Source organism: Pleurodeles waltl, chromosome 6 (assembly GCF_031143425.1).
Source record: "Pleurodeles waltl isolate 20211129_DDA chromosome 6, aPleWal1.hap1.20221129, whole genome shotgun sequence".
Lineage (NCBI taxonomy): Eukaryota > Metazoa > Chordata > Amphibia > Caudata > Salamandridae > Pleurodeles > Pleurodeles waltl.
In genome coordinates this window covers 1,524,912,280-1,524,933,450 of record NC_090445.1, presented here as the reverse complement: position 1 = coordinate 1,524,933,450, position 21,171 = coordinate 1,524,912,280, and the positions used below count along the sequence as shown (strand labels likewise).

General features: G+C 41.2%; 1 protein-coding gene across 3 annotated transcripts in view; it reads right to left on the bottom strand.

Annotated features, from left to right (window-relative positions):
• Positions 1-21,171, bottom strand: part of INTS11 (integrator complex subunit 11) — a 194,762-nt gene that overhangs the window by 42,290 nt on the left and 131,301 nt on the right. For all 3 annotated transcript variants that reach the window (XM_069241076.1, XM_069241075.1, XM_069241073.1), the window contains 2 exons: positions 13,315-13,422; positions 4,361-4,422 (listed from right to left, as the gene is read on the bottom strand). In XM_069241076.1, coding sequence (XP_069097177.1) covers positions 4,361-4,422; positions 13,315-13,422 — 170 coding nt within the window. The remainder of the gene's footprint in view (positions 1-4,360; positions 4,423-13,314; positions 13,423-21,171) is intronic.

Genomic DNA, 21,171 nt, shown 5'->3' with positions numbered 1-21,171 from the left:
GGGCAAGGAAAGGGACAAACTCAAACGGGACAGTCTAAATCAAATAAAGCCAACAAAAAGAAATCAAGCAAATGTGAGTTACAAACCACAAAGCCAATGGTAAGCAAAGGGTGAAATGAATTCCCAGGGAATTTTTAAGTATTTAAGGACCATGGTTCAAAAACAAGTGCTAAAGTTGAAACTCACTCACCTACTGTATATTTAACAGAAAAGAAGCGTGCTCAAATTAAAATGTGTAAAGTTTGGTAATCAGCAGAGATCCAGTGGAAGAGTGTGGGGACCATACGCCCCCCCCTTTCTCTGTGTAGGTTACAAGATGTTTCCCTGAATAGCTTAAGTGTCATTCGATATAAAACCTAAAGAAAAAAACATAAAAACACAGATCTGTGCCACTGGGTCAGATGGCCTGTTTCAGAGAACCTTAGCATTTTTTCATTGTGGGTTTGTCCTTCACAACACTTTTAAGGGGTGTCAAGTGTTGCAGGTGCTTTTCGATGCCAAATATTCTATTCTCAAAAGGAAATGACTCGGCCACTGTAAGTATTGTATTCAAGGTAAGCTACTGGGCTGCATCACTAAATGCTGCAGTGGTAAATTGATTTCTTTTTTTATACCTACTTTTATTAATAAATACTGAGATTAGCTAGACCAAACTTAGTGCCTCGTCCCTTTGCAGCTGGAATTGAAGCAGTGTTCACGCTGGCCAAGACCCGACTAGACACTGTAGAGGAAGTGTTAATATTATTGGCATGTGCATAAATATGGCTAATGGCATAACTGATAAGAAATCAGACTAACTGCAGAAATGGGCAGATCGTCCCAGAGTTCCATACCAATTTTTTGTTTCCTTTGCTTAACTGTCACTCCCCACCTCTAAAAAAACAAAAAAACTAAATTAATTGATGTTCACTGGTCTCGATTTCAAATAATCAATCTAAATCTACCAACCCTGAGTGATTAGTCCCCTACACTATGCGACTACGCTAGTATTGGCTGGTGTCATAATGCATGTGACTAGCCTCACTGGCAGTCTTTATTGGTTCACGCTGCGACAAGTCACAATGATGTAAATACAGGAGCCAAACAGTAGCACTGCTTCGTATGCCTGCCATCACCCAATCAGCACAGGCAGCAATGGTAATCAATCACCTGGCTGCTAGAAACTGTCATTTAAGTTTGCAACGTATAATGATGATTTTAACTATAATACCGAGAGACACACAGAAGTAATCACGCCCAAACTGGCATCAACTAAAGCGGCTGCAAAGGGATGAGTAAAATAACACGCACTGAATTAAAGTGGAGTATAGTATCGGTGTTTGATAGGAGGGTATGTCAAGAAAGACACTACAAGCCAAATTCGCAACAATGTAAACTGCCGGTGGGTAAACACTGCAGCTATATTCAGAATACAAAAACAAGGATTTCTCAACAATCGAGTTGCAGGTGGAGAAGTTAGGTTTCAGTCGCTTTAAGAGGCTGCAGGATCACTTCTGGGGTTGTGGTTTAGGTGAAGAGAGTGGTTACTGCAAGCAGTTGATGGGGCGGTTAGAACAAGCGGTGCAAACTGTGCACCTAGGCGCAGCATGCGTTACCCAATTAGTACAGGGCTCTCGTCATTGCTAGTACATCTTCACCCCACTGAAGAGGAACAGGGCAAGGAACAACAACTGAAAGCAGCAATGACGACATGGAAAGCAACAATAAATAAAACAAGCCTCACTGTACAATCCAGTGGAAGCCACTAAAGAGGAAAGAGATGTCCGTGCCACCAGATTACCATAGAGAGTGGCACAGTTGCTCCTTGCATTGAAATAAAAGGGCGACACGTGTGCTCTTGTTTATATGGGAGTATTTTGGCCAATTCGGAATAGCAATTGTATGGGAGAGCCCTACGGCTGTCGCCAAACTGAACACTTCAGTAAGTAAATTTGTAAAATATGACTATTAATAACGTAACATGTCAGCTTCTGAAGAAGCACTTCCCTGCGTGCCATTTAATAGAAGGTTCGGTGGTTTAGGAAAAAAAGAGGGACCAAAGTGAACTGGTGAAAGACTGAGGGATCGGACAAATAATAGAAAACAATGTCCATGACCCGCAAATCCTCTTGTTGTGAAGACAGAAAACGAAAAGTAAATGGCTCTCGGCAAACAGCGTCTGACGTTTTCCTTTGTTTTTTGAATGACCCTAGGAGCGAGCGCACGCATCCACTGAAGACAGAGAAACAGTAACACAATTAGGAAGGAAAGAAAGCAATTGTCCCACAAAACAAACACTCAAGCAACCAAAGCTTAAAGATACAGTACTTCCTGCGTGGTAGGAAACAAAACACAAAAAGGAGGAGCAAACAAGAAGAATTCACCACTAGCAAGTAAGCATTTTTACAGGACAATAGAAGGAACAAATAAAACAATGGGCAGGCAGTAAACCCACAAAGTATAACAACATGTCTCGAAAAGACAGTGCAAGCGCTGTCTAGCAAAGAACTAAAAATGCATACAGGTTCATCTGTGGCGTGAGGAGTGGCCATTTGGTGCAATTAGTATTTTGTTGGCTTCATGAACAATCCTGGAGTGAGGGTGAAAGTACAAGTGCATCGAACAGAGAGTGGCTGGACAAAAAACAGTTCAAGTAAGGATTTGGCTATCGCAGATTATCCACCCAAAGTCCATACTGAGTGTATGCACATACATCATTTATTTTTAAAGAGTCTGTATAGCCACTGTCTAGATATATCTCTTTGGTGTTGGGAATGTGTTTCTGTATTGATTTGTTTTTTCAAAGACTCCTTGTGTTTATAAAGGTGTTTTCAGGTAAAACTGCATATGTCCCATTTTAAACAGTTCTAGAAAGATGTCTTGGGAGGGGGTGGCGAGCCAGATACTATTGCACCTTAAAAACCTGAACAATAAGGACACAGGATAGTAGGTCTTTGAGCTGCACTTGTTGCAAAAGGTGATAAATAACAGGAAGGCCGGCAAGCTTTGAAAGTAAAATGTATCTTCTAATGCGGTCAAATCCATCTGGAATAGCTGAAAGATATTGTCCTTGGGTCATGGAGAAGGCCAGCAGCTCCGATGGAGATTGCTGCTTCTATGCTGTTTTCTGATTGTGATCTGCTCCCCTGTGCAGTATCAGGATTGACTGCATTGGGTTTTATACAAGAACCTTTTGATTCTTTTGATAAAACAGCCATTGTTAAAGTTGGCTAGTGAGGTCTGAACAGCTTGAACGAGCTTTGAAATTGAGTTGTTACATGCACTGACCATTGAGGTGCTCAAAACAGGTACATTTTTGTTTTTAAATTGTGGAACGGTTTGCCTGCTGAGGGCAATACGTTTCTATTTGTCAAGACTCTTGTCTCTAGGGCATCACTGCCAAGCAGGCAAGTTAGAAGTATCATCACTGATGCAGTGTAAAGGTTTGGATGTTCTGTGTTCATGTCTGATGGCTGCAGCAGTTGGGCTTGGATGTACAGAAAGAGATGGGCCCTTGCATGTGGCCAGACCAACATTGGAAGAAAGGGGAAAGATGTTGGTCATTACTGTGCCTAAGACATGGGCAGTTTCGAGCGACGGGTGCTAGGTAGGGTGCTTGCCAGCTGATGCAGAGGGTAGTAATGAGCTTTGAAATCCCCCCTGTTTAAGGTGAATTTCTTTGCTATGATGAAGGCAGAGGTTCAAGGGAAAGTGTTCCAAACATAATAAAAGCAGGAAGAGCGTTTTTAGATGTGTTGAATTACCATGCACAGTAAAGTGACTTGAAGTACGAGTTGGAGGTTTTGATGGGGAGCTGGCAGCGAAGAAATGATGTGCTGGCTATGACAAAAATCCATGGTGTTCCCTAACAGTCAGTTCATACAATGTGGAAGGAAAGATAAAGTAATTAACACCTAAGTCTATTTGTTAAATATATTGCAGCAATTTGTGAAGTGTTGTTGTTGGTAGGATTGTGGTCCAGAATACAATAAACACAATCGTGAAAGAAGTAGGTCTGAATTACTACAGTGCTATCCAGGACCTGTTCTATCTGTTAGCTACGCTTGATTAAGTTATTCTGTCTATGCTTTTTGCGGTTACTCTCCTAGCTGGTGCAGTGCTCATTGCCTCACGCCATATGTTCTAATGTGCACGTACCATCACTGATGGCTGCCATTCCTTATTGGATTGTTAATCTAGGACGAGTTTCTGTGGAAGTTGGGACAAGGACCAGTTAGGAACAGCCACCATCAGCAAGGGATGCAGTTTAATTGCAATAAATCTTCATTCAACTTGTGCTGCAACAGAGGCTTTTTGTATAACTCAGACCTGGTGTGCTACACACAGAATGAGCAAGAACATAAAACGGAAAAGAACATACATTGTCCTTCATGATGAGGGTGCCGTGCATCAGCCTTGGCTTCTTAATATCGGGCTGCAGGCCTGAGAAAAGAAAATACCATGTCAAAAACCTTTTTCTCCTCCGAGATTTACACATTAATGATCCTGAAGAAAATTAGGTCAAAAACAACAGGCAGTGCCCTAATAACGAGATTATTAGTCCATAGGAAACATTTTTTACAATTAGAACTAAACAGTTGTGCAGATGTAACGGAGAATGATAGTAGAAACCAAACTCTGAATAGCAGCTAATGAAGTACATCAAGGTGCCACTAATAACTATATAATTTTATAACACTAATCACTGCAGTTCTTCCATTTCACTGTATTGTAAATAACAGTTATTACTAATATACATGTTACTGGTACTCTTAAACCTCCGAAGGATGAAAGGCAGCCTTGGATTGTGGTTGAACACATGACGCTCTACTTCAAATATACATCAACAGCATGTCTCAGGAACTCTCACAATGGCAGCAGCTCTATGAACACTGGGGACTCACACAAGGCCTGCTAACTGTAGAGCACGGGCAATATATTTTGTTCCTGGACTTGGGCCCTAGGCCCTTAAAATCGAGGATTTTTACCATAAACCATTACCTCTAGTTAAAACAGGGAGTTTTCCATATCTGGGGGTGCAGTGATTGGGGCAAACAAAATGGACATAAGGAAGACAGTCGGGTTGTTTTTAATTTTGCAGCCATGCTGGGCACTAGACCGTTAAAACCTTTAATGAACATTTACAAATCTAAATGTATATCTAAGGTCACATACGGGTGTGACATTCGGGGGTCCCTCCCCTCATGGGAATTAAAGATAAAAGAAAATACATTTTTAAGGCGTGTACTACGTATCCCACGGTGCACATCAACTTATGTTGTACATGAGGAGTTGGGGGTTAAGTATTAAAGTGACCTCCTAGCACTGCGCCCGCTGATGTCCTGGATGAGGATACGGTTAAAGGAGGAATTGGCCCTAAATCGCCTGATCAAGAGGGATTGTTTATAGCTGGCCCATGCCCTAAAAATACCATGGTTGAGATATGTGAAGGACACCTTTATGAAGCTGGGTAGAGTAGGTGTTTTTCTCCATCCAGAGGGTATTGGTAAAGGTGATCTGCAGTGGGTCAAAGACTCATTTAGGGAAAGAGCACTCTTACTTAGGGAAGAGGGTGAGTTGGTTAAACCCTCCGTCCACAAGTATGCCCAGACATCCACAACATGGGAGATCAAGCCCTATTTAATGCTGGTAAGAAACAACAGGGATAGAAGCTTATTAACCCATTTTATGTTAAACCTGTTGCTCTTATCTTTCACCTCACCATGGAGATGTTACGATTTTAATTTGATGGGCCCTTGTAGTTGTGAAAATAAGTCCACTCAGGACACATTGCACTTTACGTTGTGCTGTAAATTTTACTATGCCCCGAGGATCCGTTTTATAGTTCCCTTGCTTAAAGGGGGCGGTTTTAGGCAAGTCCGACCAGCACTTTTGTATCTGCAAATGTTGCCAAGGGAATGGTTGGAGAACCCTGGAAGATGATGTTTAACTTTTTCATAACTTGTTTTAATCTTTTTATCTATTTACTTGAATGTATTTATGTGTGTTTTCTGCTGTCTTTTATGGTGTCAAATTGTAAACCGAATAAGGAGGAATTTGAATTGAATATTTTTTGCTACTATAAGGGATTTATAATTGATTTTCCTTCAATGATGATTTCAGTCCCATCTTTATAAAGAGATAAGAAAGCATGTAGCTTTGAAGTAGCACAACAAGGGTACCAAGGACCACAATCTAAGCATGGAAAACGAACCCCTTATCACCCTCTTGTTTGGTAGTACAAGACAGGCAGAATTAGAGTACAGTGAGCCCCTCACATCCCTTGGCCCGAATGTCATGGCACCTCTTTTACTAAAGACAGTGACACTCCATGAACTCTTTACATATCTACAACTGCACTTTTTGCACAATCTCGAGGAGGAGCAAAACATCAAAGCAATTCATTTCCATATGGTGAAGATGAATGGAGTGATTATTAGACACAGGATTAATTTGATGGGCTAAACCCAAATCTCTCCATATTGAGGACCTAAGAGGCGAAGTCTTATGGGATGGTGCCACACACCAGTGGGATCTGGAGCGTTGCCAATGTGTCCGTTAATCCCTTATTGCAACTTTCCTCTTCGCAGCTCCTCACTGGATCCTGTGGTCACCAGGAGAATCAATGGTACAGGTCTCCAACTGAGAGAAACAGTTTTTTTTTTTACCTCTGTGCCCACATTATTATCAGGCTGACAAAAAAAACTACAAAACTGACAGAAAACTATAGGGAAATAACAAAGAAGCAGGGATGTTCATAGCGATACAGGATACTCTATGTACCTTTACCTACCAACAGCTGCACTGCAAAGTGTATAGTGTTGCCCTGTACCCTGGTCAATTACCTAATTCTGCTGTTACTATTTCCCAAAGTTGTAATCAAAACTAAATCAAAATAACTGATTTCAATTATTGACTTAATAATCATAAAAGTACAAACTGTCATATATTGAAATACATAACAATAGCTCCATATATAATCACTCATGGAATCACAACATCTCACAGTACGTTTGAGGGACGATTATACAACAGATCATCACAAAGTATCTATAAAAACTGAAGTCCTGGTATACACCTTCTAAAATGTCTGTTTTAAATGTGGCAATAAAAACCTTTTGGTATGCAATTCACAGACTTTACAAAAAATAAAAAAATAAAAATTAAAAAAGTGCATCAGTGTCTGTTTTGAAACTTCATCACAGGTACCAACAGTATCACTAGCATGCTGACCTAGTGGGAAACCCAACAGATGTTGTACTGTCCCAGTTTGTAACCCAAATATCAATTCCCGCTCCCAGTGGCCAATGTTACCTACTAAACTAAGCTCAATAAAGAACATATTTTTTTAGCTCATGGTAGCCTCGTATACTAGAGTTCCTTTGTTCAACAAGCCCTCGATCTTCCCGTCTCATGGATAAAAGTGTTGACCCAGAGTCAAAAAGTTCCATTTTCCCTAGAGATATACAGGCGTGCTTGAGGTAGGAAGTCCATGATATATCATGCCGGTATCTACTGCAAGGATTTATTAATTATGTCAAGTTTGAAAGTGGCATGTTCATTGGTCCAAATAAAGATCCATAACAATTAATCCTCAAGATACAGTAAGCCCAGCTTCCCACAGCACATATAATTATAGCTGCGGGGGGAGTGGGAGTGTGTATGTAATTGACTACAAAAGCGATTCTCTTTGATTTGTAATGATGTAGCCTTGATATAACCCCCCTATATCCCAGTGCCGTATGTGCCAATGGGAAGACACTGGGTATTATAAATATTAAGAAAAGGCATAATCGGTTTACCACCCAAAGCTGTAGTCAAATTAAATAAGGCCCCCACTGACTGTTAACCTTTATGTCTTTAAGGATATATTTATGTGCCAACTTTGGTTAGCTTCAAAAGTAACACCTAAATAAGGAAGCTGGTAAATTTAGTTAAGTTGTTATCCTTAATAGAGGTTTTACACACACTGAAGTTTTTCCTAAAAGCCACTGTCTAAGACTTAGCATAGTTACCATCAAGGTCAAGACTGGACATGAGTGTCAAATAATGCCACCGTTCTGCCTAAACTGATCGGGGTATAAGCTAGCAAGATTTGATCATCGTACCTAATACAGCATGGATGGCTATGGAATTAGTGACAGGTGCATCGTGGCACTGCACAGCTAGAGCAGAGTTCAGATTATTAATATATAAGATGGACAGTCATGAAACCAAAATGGAACCCCGCCAAACCCCTCACTCCAAGCTAATAGTGATGATGCATTTCCCTGATGGCACAAACCTAACCCTAGCTGTTAGATCACTATGCAGGGCAGCAAGAAAGTGGAGCAGAGGTGGGTCTCATCACATATCCAATATTAGTTGCCATAGTTTTGATATGTGTCCCAATCAAATGCACTTGAAAGGTTCATGAAGCCAAGGTACAATAGGTGTTTTGGGCGATGGAGGACTTGCTAAGGATTAGATGGAGATTCAGACACTGCTCCATTGTAACCAAGCCCTTTCTGAACCCATATTAGTAAGAATTAAAACATGCTCTTCCCTTAACTGGAATAAAGATGACTCTGCCTAAAACTTTGATTGAGGAGTCAATAATAAAAATGGGTCAGTAACATTGTGGGGGACAAACCAGGAGCCTTATTAGAGGTCCAATCCTTTAAAGCACTAGTTACTTCATGGAGTTCCACCTCAAACATAAGAGTGCAGGATGCTGTTTTTTGGGGATTCCTGCCCTGGCTAATATGAGAAAGTAAATTGTATATACTAGAAACATGTGAGACCCACTCATCCGCAGTTATGTGGGAGCGGACAAAGGCCATATGGTTTTGACTATTTCTGACGGCATTCCAAAATACTCTTGAGCTTTTACATTTAGTGGCTAAAATCGGTTAATTATGTTCTTTAATTCCTTTGCACCTAGGGCGCAGAGGAAGTCTGTATTTGTCAGGATCCACAACTACTATGTTTTTGTCCCTTGATTTTTCATTAAAAGCCTTTCTCAAACGTCTACTGACCATAGAGCAAGCAGTACTGAACCATTTTGGTTAAAAGTTCACATTAAGAGACTTTTAGCAGGAACATACCAAGCAACAAAAGCAACCGAAATGTCTCAATTCCACATCTGGTCTGAAACGCAATTGTATAAAAGTCTATGGTTAAGCTGAATCAGGGAACATCAAACGTCATTTGGGTATGGTGATTTCCAGACAAGAAACAAGTTGTCACTTTTTGGCCTCAAACTGAGATGTCTTAGGAACACTGTTTCTGAATAGATGGAGAAACCAAAACTGCTATTAAGGGTCGTGATCTCCATAGTTTCTGTCTAAATTGTCACATAAGAGTAACCTGCTCAAGAGGACCCTGGCTAAAAATATGTTATCAATTTTTGACGAAATAACTAGCAACAAAAGGCTGGGCTAGGTCCAGTTACATGAATATTTACCACATCTTAGACATACTTCCCAAGTTCAGTGCCTCTGCTGTTGTGGCAAATGGTGGCAGTTAATGAAGCTTTCTTAATAGATAGATCGATCATTCAATGAATAGGCTCCCACACTTAGCTGGACTCCTCGTCGTAAAAAATCACAAGAAAAAAATGTAAGCTCTTTACCACAATCAACATAAATGGCCTGGATCCCGATATTTTCGACACAAATACTGCTGAGCTTCTGATTAAAGGCAAGCTTAAACCAAACAGAAAGACCACCCCCCACCACAAGCTCTAATTGAGTTTGATTTGATGGCTGAAAACAACAAACAAGTATATCCATCACAGAAGGGATTGCCAACTCGCCAAGTCGTTCACATAGTGGAGGACGCGACAACTGTGACCACTAGCAGTGAAAAACATGTGACATCTTTTCGGGTTTGCAGCCAAAGGGAACGATTTTGAAATTATTTTGTTGGCAGGCTAGTAAAAAAAGGCAGACATTTGTGATGCCATGGGTGAAAGTGGAAATGTCGCCATTCGCCCATGGCATTACGCTGCTGGAATACACATTCTGCAGTCTCAACAATGCCAGCAATTATCTCTCTTAAAGCAGTTGTAGGACCACTTGGAGGGTCATCATCCAAACTGTATATTTCTTTCCAGAAACTTGTTTAGCTTGTGTAGCTCAAAGAAGGGTTGATAAACTCTTGTCTGGGAAAATGGGGTTATAAGACTTTTGGTTTCCATGGCATTTGGATAGTAATTCTGTTGCACCTTTCAGCAGCAGAGCTAGCTTCTCTTGCTGGAGCTCTCCAAGGTGGTGATGTTTGTCTATCTGGTTGTATTTGGAAAGTTTTGTTAGAAAAAGTCTAATTCAGGTGACTACAACGAGTAGCTTGTGAGCTACTGGTAGCTCTACAGCTACCTACAACCAGCATTTATGTGTGCCGCCTAGCCTACTAAGTTTGAAGCTTTTGCTTGGTTACATTGATACTGGTATACCAAAATTAAGAAGAGTATAATTGAGAAGCAAATGTGTTATTTTCAGTCCACAAAAACTGATGTTTGTAGTCAAGTAGCAGAATTTCTAAAATACATTCGAGTCGGATATTGGAGTGATAATCGTGGTGTTTGGAAGGCTTATTACTAATACCATTGCCTTGGTGCCTGGGGCACTGTTGTGTATTACCGATGCAGAGGCACTGTAAATTGCTAAAGCTTTTTTAACATTACAATATTAATATTATCAGCTTGTGATGATTTGCATAGAGCATAGGCAGACCTTATTACAAAAAAATGTTACAGACCCCTGTTCTGAAGAATGGCTGAACCAGATCAATTCCATTTTTTAACAACTTATGGATACAGAATTCCACTGGTGAAGGGAGTTCAAGGTTTACCCACCTACTGGGCCCTTGCCAATTACACGTATTTTCTGATATTCGTATGGTGGACTCCTGTTCTTTGGTTCACACCTGCTCCTTTGCTTGGTAACACCCAGGTGCTGGGATGGTGCTTTAGAATAAGTGAATCATTGCTGTGAGTGGTGTGTCGAATAGCTTGTTAAGGACATAGCTGGTGAAGGCATATTGCCCTTTCATCTGGCATTAATGACACCTAAATGGTGATGGCTGAAACAATTGTAGGAAGAACAAAGAGCAGACTGTTTCATTACCTGATTTGATGTTTCGGAAGACGTCAAAACGTTGTCAAAGAGCGATTCACTATAAAAAGCATTACCATTACTCTATTTAGAACCTTTGTATGGAAAAAGCTGCTTCCCAATCCTTCTTGGTGCCTCAAAGTTGTTTTAATTTATTTCTAGCAATATTCATGCCGCCGTCAATCACATGTCAACCCAGTTGTTTTCTGGTATAAGTTTGAGCTACGGTAAAATGAGATACAACATTTGTTATCATATTAACCTCATACGGTCAGCAGGTTAGTAGCTTTGATATGTGTCACAGCTATGGAACCAATACAAATGATCCAAGACCTGCTCTTCTGGTCTTCAAGGACAGTGCAGGGAGATGCCATGTTCCTGGAACAGTGCACATACACTACAATAAAGTGTCCGGTGGAACAACTATTGCTCAAGCTTATGGAATACCCTCATTGATCTGCATTGTGTTCCTTGAAATGGTACAAGAAGCACTGTTTCTATTTTCTCGCCATAGGTTGGTCAAAGCATTCTGGGGCTCCGTCCACTAGGCTGTGGAAATGGGCTATATTGTTCTGGAATAATTCTGCAAGATGTAGAGTCTTTTGCTTCTCAACCCTGATTTTTACAGATATGGCACTCATTTTCCTATTCACCTTCAGACACATCCCTATTATTCACTTCTGCTGTATTTGTTTACAGCAGAAGTGAATAACAGGGATGGCAAAGATGATCTTGCCTGGGATAATGCAGAGTTGTGGCACAATCCGCAGTAATGATGAGTGAGGAGGAAGAATAAGATGATGATGATGACAAGTCAAGGAGGGTTTAGCGGTGGAAGAATAGAGGATAAGAAGCGAGACTTCCACCCTGTCCCAACACATGGGACATGCAAGGACAAGGACTTATCAGTCTTACCCGAAGTGGTGGGCAAGGAACTCACTTGCAACACTTTTATTGGGAAACTGGAGACCTCCTCACAGGCTTGGGCAGAAGCACGCTTTTCATGGTTTTGGGAAAACTTTGAAGTGGGTTCTTTAGAGGGGAAAGCCACTACCTTGCCTGGGGTTGCTTCTGTTGACCTTTTAGGTTTTTTTTTAAATATTCAGTTAATTGCAATTCCAAGTATTGTCTTTTTTTGTGCCTTTTTGGAGGGTGCAAGAGGAGCACTCATTACTGAATCTTCCCCTGATAATGGGGCAGGATTGGTGAAGCATCTCTTAGGACAAATATCAGTCTCTTTTCCCTTTCTTTGAGGGCTTTTGCCAGAAATGAGTGACATATTATGCAATCCTTAACTTTCTCATGAGGGTAACTGAGGAAGTAAGCAGTAAAAGTATTCTTTATGGTGGACATCAGAATAAATCTTCAGGCCACAGGTTGCCAGGGCTTTGTAGATTTTTTTTTCTCCTTAGTATGATCAGTCATAGTCCTTCAACAGCTAGTTCTTGGGTCAAAATCCCAGAAACAACAACTTATGATCATAAAAAGTCTGCAACTGGTTACTTTGGATGGCATCTATGAAATTATTGAGATAAACCTAGGCAAAAAAAAAAAAAAAAGTTGAACAGCATTTCTCTGGCTACCCTACATGAGAAGTGTGAATCTGAGCTATGGTGTGTTCTGCAGGGAGGGGAGTGCTCAGCATGGTAAACTGCCTCCCTATCATATGTTTGGCAGCAGTTTTCAATAGGAGGAATGTGCTTTGAAATAAACAATGCGGTTTGTCTAAAGGCAGATTAATATAATTTACAAATACATCTGTATTAATTGTAAACATATATATATAAATTTACCGGAGACTCCCCTTGTGATGATGAGGCATCAGTTAAGAATAGAAATATGTGAAAGATCCAGTGCGTGATAAGCTTGAGTGTGTCAGAAATGTCCTAATGCCTTAAGCCAGTTTAACTCTGGCAGTTACTGAGGACAGTTATGAGGAACCACAGTTGTTAGCACCACAAAATAATCTGTAAGTGGACACACACACACACAGGTATGCACCAACATGTACCACACACAGGCACACATGCATGCATAAATATGCAAACAACAACACACATCACAGAAAAATCTGGCTAGACAGTGATGAGACTAAAAAACAAAAGTTCACTGCTAGGGTGTTTACAGAGATGTCAACTAAAAACCCATAATACACATTTGTGTTCAAATCTGAGTCCCACCTTCCACGCAGAAGGTGAGCTCTTCCAGACTGCATTTGTTTCAATCTAACAAATCTCACCCAAGGCGGCCTCTCTCTTCAAAAGTCCAAGTGAAATATCCACAGGGATGTTCGGGTTGGTGACCACGCTGACAGTTTCGCCATTTGCAGGCATTGTGCATTTAAGATCTAGTAAAAACAAGATATCAGTAAGTGTCTGATGTGCACATATCATAGAAGCAATCACAAACAAATGAAGTCCCTAATAATCATGGTTTTCCATCATGGTATTTTCTTTGTGAATTAAAAACACAACAGATTATCTCTGCAGAACAGCGGGATATGCCAACACATTTTAAATAATAAATGTTAGATTTTTTTTTTTTTTTACGAGAAAACAGGCATGTAAGTGGTAACATGATGTGTCTTTAATATGCTGTAATTTGTCAAGCAATCCTATTACATTTGGCTAAACCCTGCCAGGCCCATGTCACACTATACAAAAAAAAAAAAAAACAATGCATTTTATATGGGGAGACACAATGAACCTGCTCCAGATTAAGAATTTCAGATGCTGAACCAACGGAGTATGACCTATAGGATTAACCAATTTACTTTTATGTGACACTACAAATACATTCCATCTCACAGGTTTTGCAGGGAGGATGTTCATAATTTCTAAGAAAAAAAAACAATATGGAGAACTGTGATGAAAAGTAAGTAAGTAACCTTTTATCCTCCATCATGGAATTGTATATGACGTTCATAAACAGTAGAATAGAACAGCAAGCCATTCTGAAGACTTAAGGAGGAAGAAACCACAAGAATAGTCTAATCTTGAGATAGACCCCAAGCAAACATGCTGCATTAAGAAGGCTTGTCCTACCACGGGGTCTGCTATGGCTAAGCATTCAACATAATAATGCCTAGCAAAAGTATGGACTGATCTCAAGGTTGCAGCTCTACACATTCCTGATATGGAGACATTTCTCATGAAACAGTGAGCTCCAGTTTCCCCCGAGATGTGACCATTAGCATTTTGATAGCATGCAATTATGCAAGATTCCATCAACCTGACAATACATTTTTAAGATAGCAAGCCAGTGTGTACGAACGTACAGTTTTTACAAGGAGTTCTTTGATTTCTGCACCTCCTTCACTGTACTAAATAATGCCAATACCTCTCTCATCATCTAACGTATGCAAGGATTTCCCTTGCTCGATAGGAACCGAGACTATCCAATTTATAAGGAAATTTTAAATTAATAAAGATATTTACAAAGGATGAGCGTCTCGGAGGTGAAGTATGGTCTAACAGGGCAATGGTCATCAATGCAGAAAGGCTGTATTTCTCTCGCCTCAATAACACTTGTTGTGACAACTCCTTTCCAGGAGATTGCTGAATCTATACTTACATTATGAGCACAGAGGCCACTATTTTGACAATATTTTCCTCTGCTCACAGTTCGGGATGGTGCCCACTAGCGGATAAAATGTAGATGACAAAGCCTTAGAAGAAAGAGGTCTGAAGCCCGGTGGAAAGGGGCAAGCTGATTCCAGGGGTCTGACCGGACAGGCTTGTGTGTCTCATCCAAGCAGTATCTAATGAAAGGAGGGAGGGAGAAGCTTGATAAAAGTACAACTCAACTTCCCCAGAAAATAGATTAGCTGACTAAGAGGAGACATTGTGCTGAAGCCTTATGCGAAACCTATTTCCTACCAGTTAATAGAAAATAACCCATATTTGTTGTCTTAACACACAAAACAACTTTCTGGAATTTACCCACTCCATAGTTAAAGAGACCCTCCCATTTCTGGACTTAAGAATCCTCCACAAAAATGGTACGCTGTGTACGGATACACATCATAAGGTCACGGACAGGAATAGCCTCCTATGGTTTGACAGCTTTCATCTGTGACAACTGGGTGAGAATCTGCCAGATGGTCAGTTTTTAGGTACAGTGCGCAATCGCTCTGGCCTGTTGTAATCTATCTGTGGGCTTTTAACCACGCCCACCACTATCACTCGTTCATGGTATTGCCTTTCAAAAATCCGTTATCATCACTGGTAAATGCTTTATGTTTGTTCCTCTTTGGGGCAGTTTTGATACTGTCTTGGCCATCCACCATGTTACATGGATAACTGCATGATTGCCGATACGTCTGAGTGCGAGAGAACTTCTTTGTCTCTCTCCTTCGTGCTCATACTCATAGTGGCCGTGGCGCTTTGAATTGGCTTGCTTATGTCAACTGTTTTAATTTTCACTTTACGTGGTAAGAAAAGTCCAGTTAGGAATTTACATCGTTAATAGCTCTAACTCAAGTAAACACGACACCCATTGCATTGCAAATGCTTGTTTATGTTGCACCGGAATTCCAGTCTCCTTGATGACTTTAACAGACAAGTAGATCTCCACAGTGACAAACGTTGCAGCACAACTACCCAAAGGAAGTTATACCAAGAAGAATGAAACAAACTAGTAGCATCAGGGATGCTCTCATCGAAAATAATAAGTAGGATGGAAACTCTTGTTTAGTGAGTGTTACCACATATTTAATCATTTCAAATCAGGTGAAGAAGACCATTATCAAGAACTGGAGAATTTGAGGCAAGGGGCCCTTAAGCTTCAGGGGTGTGGAATTTATTAAAATATCTACTTGTCCAGGGGACAGGTTGCTTCTCAAATCTACTTGTCCTGTAAAAAGATCTACTTGTCCCTTTGGTGCCATGTAGTGTGGCGACAAATTATGGCAGCAATTAATAGCCTCTCTGATTATGCCAGGGCTACTACCATAGTAGGGCTTGAATACTTGGAGTTTCAATCCCTACTGTAGCAATTTCCTTATTTTGCCACCTTTCTGCAGATCTGCATACTGGGGCTGGAGGAAGCAGTAAGCAATAGTTCCAGGGCTGGAATACCTTTGAGTCTGCAAACCTACTAACCTGCATGTTTTAAAGATTTTTACCAGCTTCTCTCTAATATTTTCCCATAATAAGAAAGGTTGGGCATTTACTCCTGACAATGGCAGAATTAGAACTTCTTCCAGGGTTGGGAAGAAAGTGGCTGGAGGGAAAATGAACTTGCAAATGCTCAATAGATTTTCACATGAGCAAATCTACACATCGTATTTACCCACGCTAAAATACAGTTCACAAATATTTTATAGGGGTACAACATATACCATGGGTGCACTTTTGTGACTTTCTTTAAGAATTTGGGGCCACAAGTAGGTAGGTTCAGATTTGTGACCTGCAAATTGCGAGTCGCAAATCCGAATGTAGGATGGTGTCCTTGACACGATCTGTGATTCGCAAGGGCTTCGCAAATGCCCACATCATGAATAATCATGAGGTGGGTCGCAATTTGCGACCCCCTCACGAATGGTGGCCTGCTGGAGACAGCAGACCACCATGTCTGTGACTGCTTTTCAATAAAGCAGTTTTTTTGGTTTTTTTTTTGTAATGCAGCCAGTTTTCCTTAAAGGAAAACGAGATGCATAACAAAAACGAAAAATGAAACGTTTTTGTTTAATTTTTTCAGAGCAGGCAGTGGTCCGCAGGACCACTGCCTGCTCTGAAAAAATGTTTACAGTGACATTCACAATGGGGAAGGGGTCCCATGGGGATCCCTTCCCTTTTGCGAAAGTGTTAGCACCCATTTGAAATGGGTGCAAACTGCGATTGGTTTGCGCCCGAGTTCGCGGTCACAAAACAATCCTACATTGCACTGTGAGTTGCAATTAGGAAGGGAACACCCCTTACTAATTGCGAGTCGCAAACCCGTTTTGTGATTCGGTAACCAGGTTACTGAATCGCAAAACTGGGTTTGTGCATCGCAATGTGCTTTTTGCACGTCGCAAACAGCGAAAGTCGCTGTTTGCGACATGCAAAAAGCTACCTACATGTGGGTCTTGGTCCCTAATTAGGTCTGGTGTTAACAAAGACATTTTGTTTTTATTAAACTTCTATTTCTCTCTCTTTCGGCTGGCTTTACTGTGAGTGATCGCATTGTGCTCTTCCACAAGGAGTATATTGCCACACAAAGTAGTTTTGTTCAGTGTCAGGAACTACAGTGGCAATCAGTGACGTAACAAAACTGGAGGGTGCCCCTTTGCAAAGAACATGGAGGAGCTCCCTCTCCAGACTCACTCAGGGCAGGTGCTGTGCTGACGGGGCCCCCTGGAGGGCGGCTGCGGGGCCTTTGTTATGCCGCTGGTGGCAACGTGTGCTTTAAGAGTTCAAAAACTTTTGGGGGGGTTTTGCCAATGTTTGTTACATTGTTGAGGGCCTGGTAGCTCCCACAACAATAAAGTGTTACAAAAGCCATGTCAAAACAAGACACGCATTGATTAAACTAAAAGACTTATAAAAGTATGTCAGATCAGTTGGCTTTGTCAGTGTTTGTTTATTTTCATGCTTCCCATAATCGTGTTGAAAATGGTTACACTGATTTTCCATTAGAAATATTTTTGGGAAATACTAGCATGCATCAACACATTTTACTAAATTACATTTCATTTGCATATAATCAGAGAGCATTCTGGGAGCATTATACTTAGCCTCTTAGCCTAAACTTTTCAAACATGTGTGTACACGTTTTTTTTTTTTGTACTGGAACCAACGTCAGTAGTGAAGTGTGACCTTAAAACATTTATTTACAGCACGCACCCTAATAATGAAGGCTTTCAAATAATGAACCATAAATACAAGTTCGAACAGCATTATCTTCTGGAAACACATTACCTCAACTGCAGAGAGTTCAACTCTCTGTAAACAGGCAGCCAAAGGGTTTGTTCTGCAGGGGGTTGGGCCTACTTGTCCCAAGGACAAAGTAAACATAAAAACTTGTTGCCCTTGACCCCAAACAAGATGTCCCACATCGTAGCACCTTAAGGTACAGGAGTATGACTACCAGGATGGCCCACCAATACATTAACAGTGGCCTCACTGAAAATAACTTCAGAAGCACTGTACTTGAACAAATACAAACAACTTCTATTAACAATTTAACAACTGTCTTAAGTTCTCTAGGGAAAACATACTATATACACAGAATACAATTCCTAAAAAGACTGACTGCATCCCCTCACTTTGTGAGGATTCCTTGTCAGCATGAATGCACTCACAAAAGTGCCCTACTGTTAGATTAAGTTTTCCTCTCACTAGGTACAGTGTGGAGACACAACAACAACTATATGCAGGAGGCACAAGGGTGTGTTCTCCAAGTGAATGAATCACCCCTCATCACAATCTGATGAACACTCTGAACTTTGCACAGAGTTTCAGTATAGAATGTGCAGTGGATCACATTCAAATTCATAAAAGAATATTTTAACTCATTATGAAAACAATAATATAAATGTTGCGTATATGCCTGTTACTGCCCAGGCTTCCTGAGATGCAACACACCAGAAATCAGTGGACAGGATTTGCTATGCAACCCCGAAGTGCTCTATTTAGGGGTAGTGTGGTCGAGGAGTCTTAAGCTTATCACAGAGGAGTGCAAACATCTACAAATACACACAATAGTCAATAAATGAGAGACATTTCTCAAAAAGGAGATCCACACCAATTTATAAAAACTGCAAGCATTTTTCTATATGTTTATGCATCAGAAAAAAAAACGTTCCGGTAAGTGCGTTTTTAAATAGACATTCTTTTCACTTTAAAAAGTGGACACAGTGCAGTTTCGAGTTCTGCAATGTCATCTAGTTAAAACACTGCTTAGAAAGGCATGAAAGGTTTCAGGTTTCCTTTGTTCTTGTGCCTCTGCTTGAGTATACTTAATTGATGTTTTCCAAGCCACTTTTTCCTCCACTGCTGTTTTAGAAATAATTGGCTCTGTGTGTTTTGCACCCTTCAGCAGACTCGCACTCATTCACTTTCAGTCTTACTCATTCTAAAGTCCTCTAAACAGTGCTCCGGCTGTTTCTCTGGTCCCAGCGGAAAATCCTCATTCTTAATCCAGTAGGCAGTGCTGCTAGCTACGTCTCTGGTCCCAGTGGTATTTTTTCATTCTTGTTCTAGTAGACAGCGCTGCAGTTGCTTCTCTGGTTCCAGTGCTAATTCCTCAAACTAAGTCCTTTAGACAGTGCTGAAGCTGCTTCTCTGGTACCACTGGCAATTCCTCATTCTTAGTTCTCTAGAAAATTATGCTAGCTGCTTCTCTGGTCTCGTTGGTAGTTCCTCATTCTAAGTCCTCTAGGCAGTGTTGCAGCTGCTTCTCTGCTCGCAGTGGTAATTCCTCAATCTGAGTCCTGTAGGACGTGCTTCTACTGGTTCGCTGGTCCCATGGTAATTCCTCATTCTAAACCCACTAGGCAGTGCTGCAAGCTGCCTCTCTGGTCCCAGGGGTAACTACTCATTCTTAGTCCTCTAGGAAGTGCTGCTAGCTGCTTCCTTGGTCCCGTTGGTAATTCCTCATTCTAAGTCCTCTAGGAAATGCTGCTAGCTTGCTTTTCTGGTCTCAGTGGTAATTCATCATTCTTAGTCCTGTAGACAACGCTGCGGCTGCTTCTCTGGTCCCAGTGGTAATTCCTCATTCTAAGTCCTCTACACAGCGCTGCTACTGCTTCTCTGGTTCCACTGGTGCTTCCTCATTCTAAGTCCTCTAGGCAGTGCTGCAGCTGTGTCTCTCATCACAGTGGAAAATTCTCATTTTTAGTCTCCTAGACAGTGCTGCAGGTGCTTCTCTGGTCCCGTCAGTAACTCCTCCATTCTAAGTTCTCTAGGCAGCGCTGCAGATTTGTCTCTGTTCCCAGTGGTAATTCCTTATTCCTAGTCCTCCAGACAGTGCTGCAACTATGTCTCTGTTCAAATATATCTACTGCACTCCAAACAAAAACACAAAGGTAAAAGACATTGGCATTTACGACAATAGCTCGAACTCTCACAAATGCGAGACCTATTGTATTGCAAATGCTTTTTATTTCAATGTCTTCCTAGTGCTTTACTTTACCTTTACATTAGCCAGAGGCTGTATGTACACCAGATATTTTTGATTTAGTAGGATTACCCTCCTTGTTTAATTAGGGAGCCAGGACACCAATAAGACCTTTAAAGTTAGGTGATTCATAATACAATGTGGATAATTAGCCAGTCACTCCGCGATACTGTAGGAAGATGGCTATCTATGTAGTATACCAAATGGAAGGGGACACTACGAAGATAGTCCTGGCTTATCAGAGGATAGTGCTAAGTATTTGTTGAACACAGTCAATAAATGAGACACACACTCAAGAAACTCAAGACAAATATTTAGAAAAATATAGATTATTGTTTTATAGAATGTTTCAACACAAGAAAAACTTCAAAGAAGGTAAGTACTGTTGCAGTTCATCAATTTTTATAAAGTAAATAACAAGGTCACTCAAATGCACTTATACGCTGTAATGGGATTTCTTTGGATAAAGAACTTTTATTGCAAGGGGGTCCTTGCAGTCGGTTCTCAGGGGTTTCCTTTAGGTTGTAGGGTGCTAGAGGGGCAAGTTCACTAGAAACACCAGCAGTACAGTTTTACCTGCGCTGGAGCGTCTGAGGGCAGAGGTGCTAGATGGGTCAGGGGCCTTGTGCACTGCAGGGTTGGCGTTGAGGGTGGCCACCTGGAAACAGCATCAGAGGGGGACTTGGGGACATGGCCGGGAGCTCTCAACAGGGGATGGGGAGTGTCTGGAAAAAGGAGAACAGAGCCTGTTGTTGTGGACCCGTGTCAGGGAGCTTGGGCACAGAAGGTTTTGGTAGTCAGGTGCTCCTGCATCAAAGGCATGCAAGGTTCATTGTTGGACCTGCAAGAAGGGGACAAAACAGGGCAGCTGGTCCACTCTCAGTGCTGGCTGATGTGTTGCTGATGTCCCTCAATGGCTAGTTGCAGGGTTGGAGTCTGGATTGGACTCAAACAAGCAATGGTTGCTGCAAGGGGTCCGGTACTCCAGGGATTG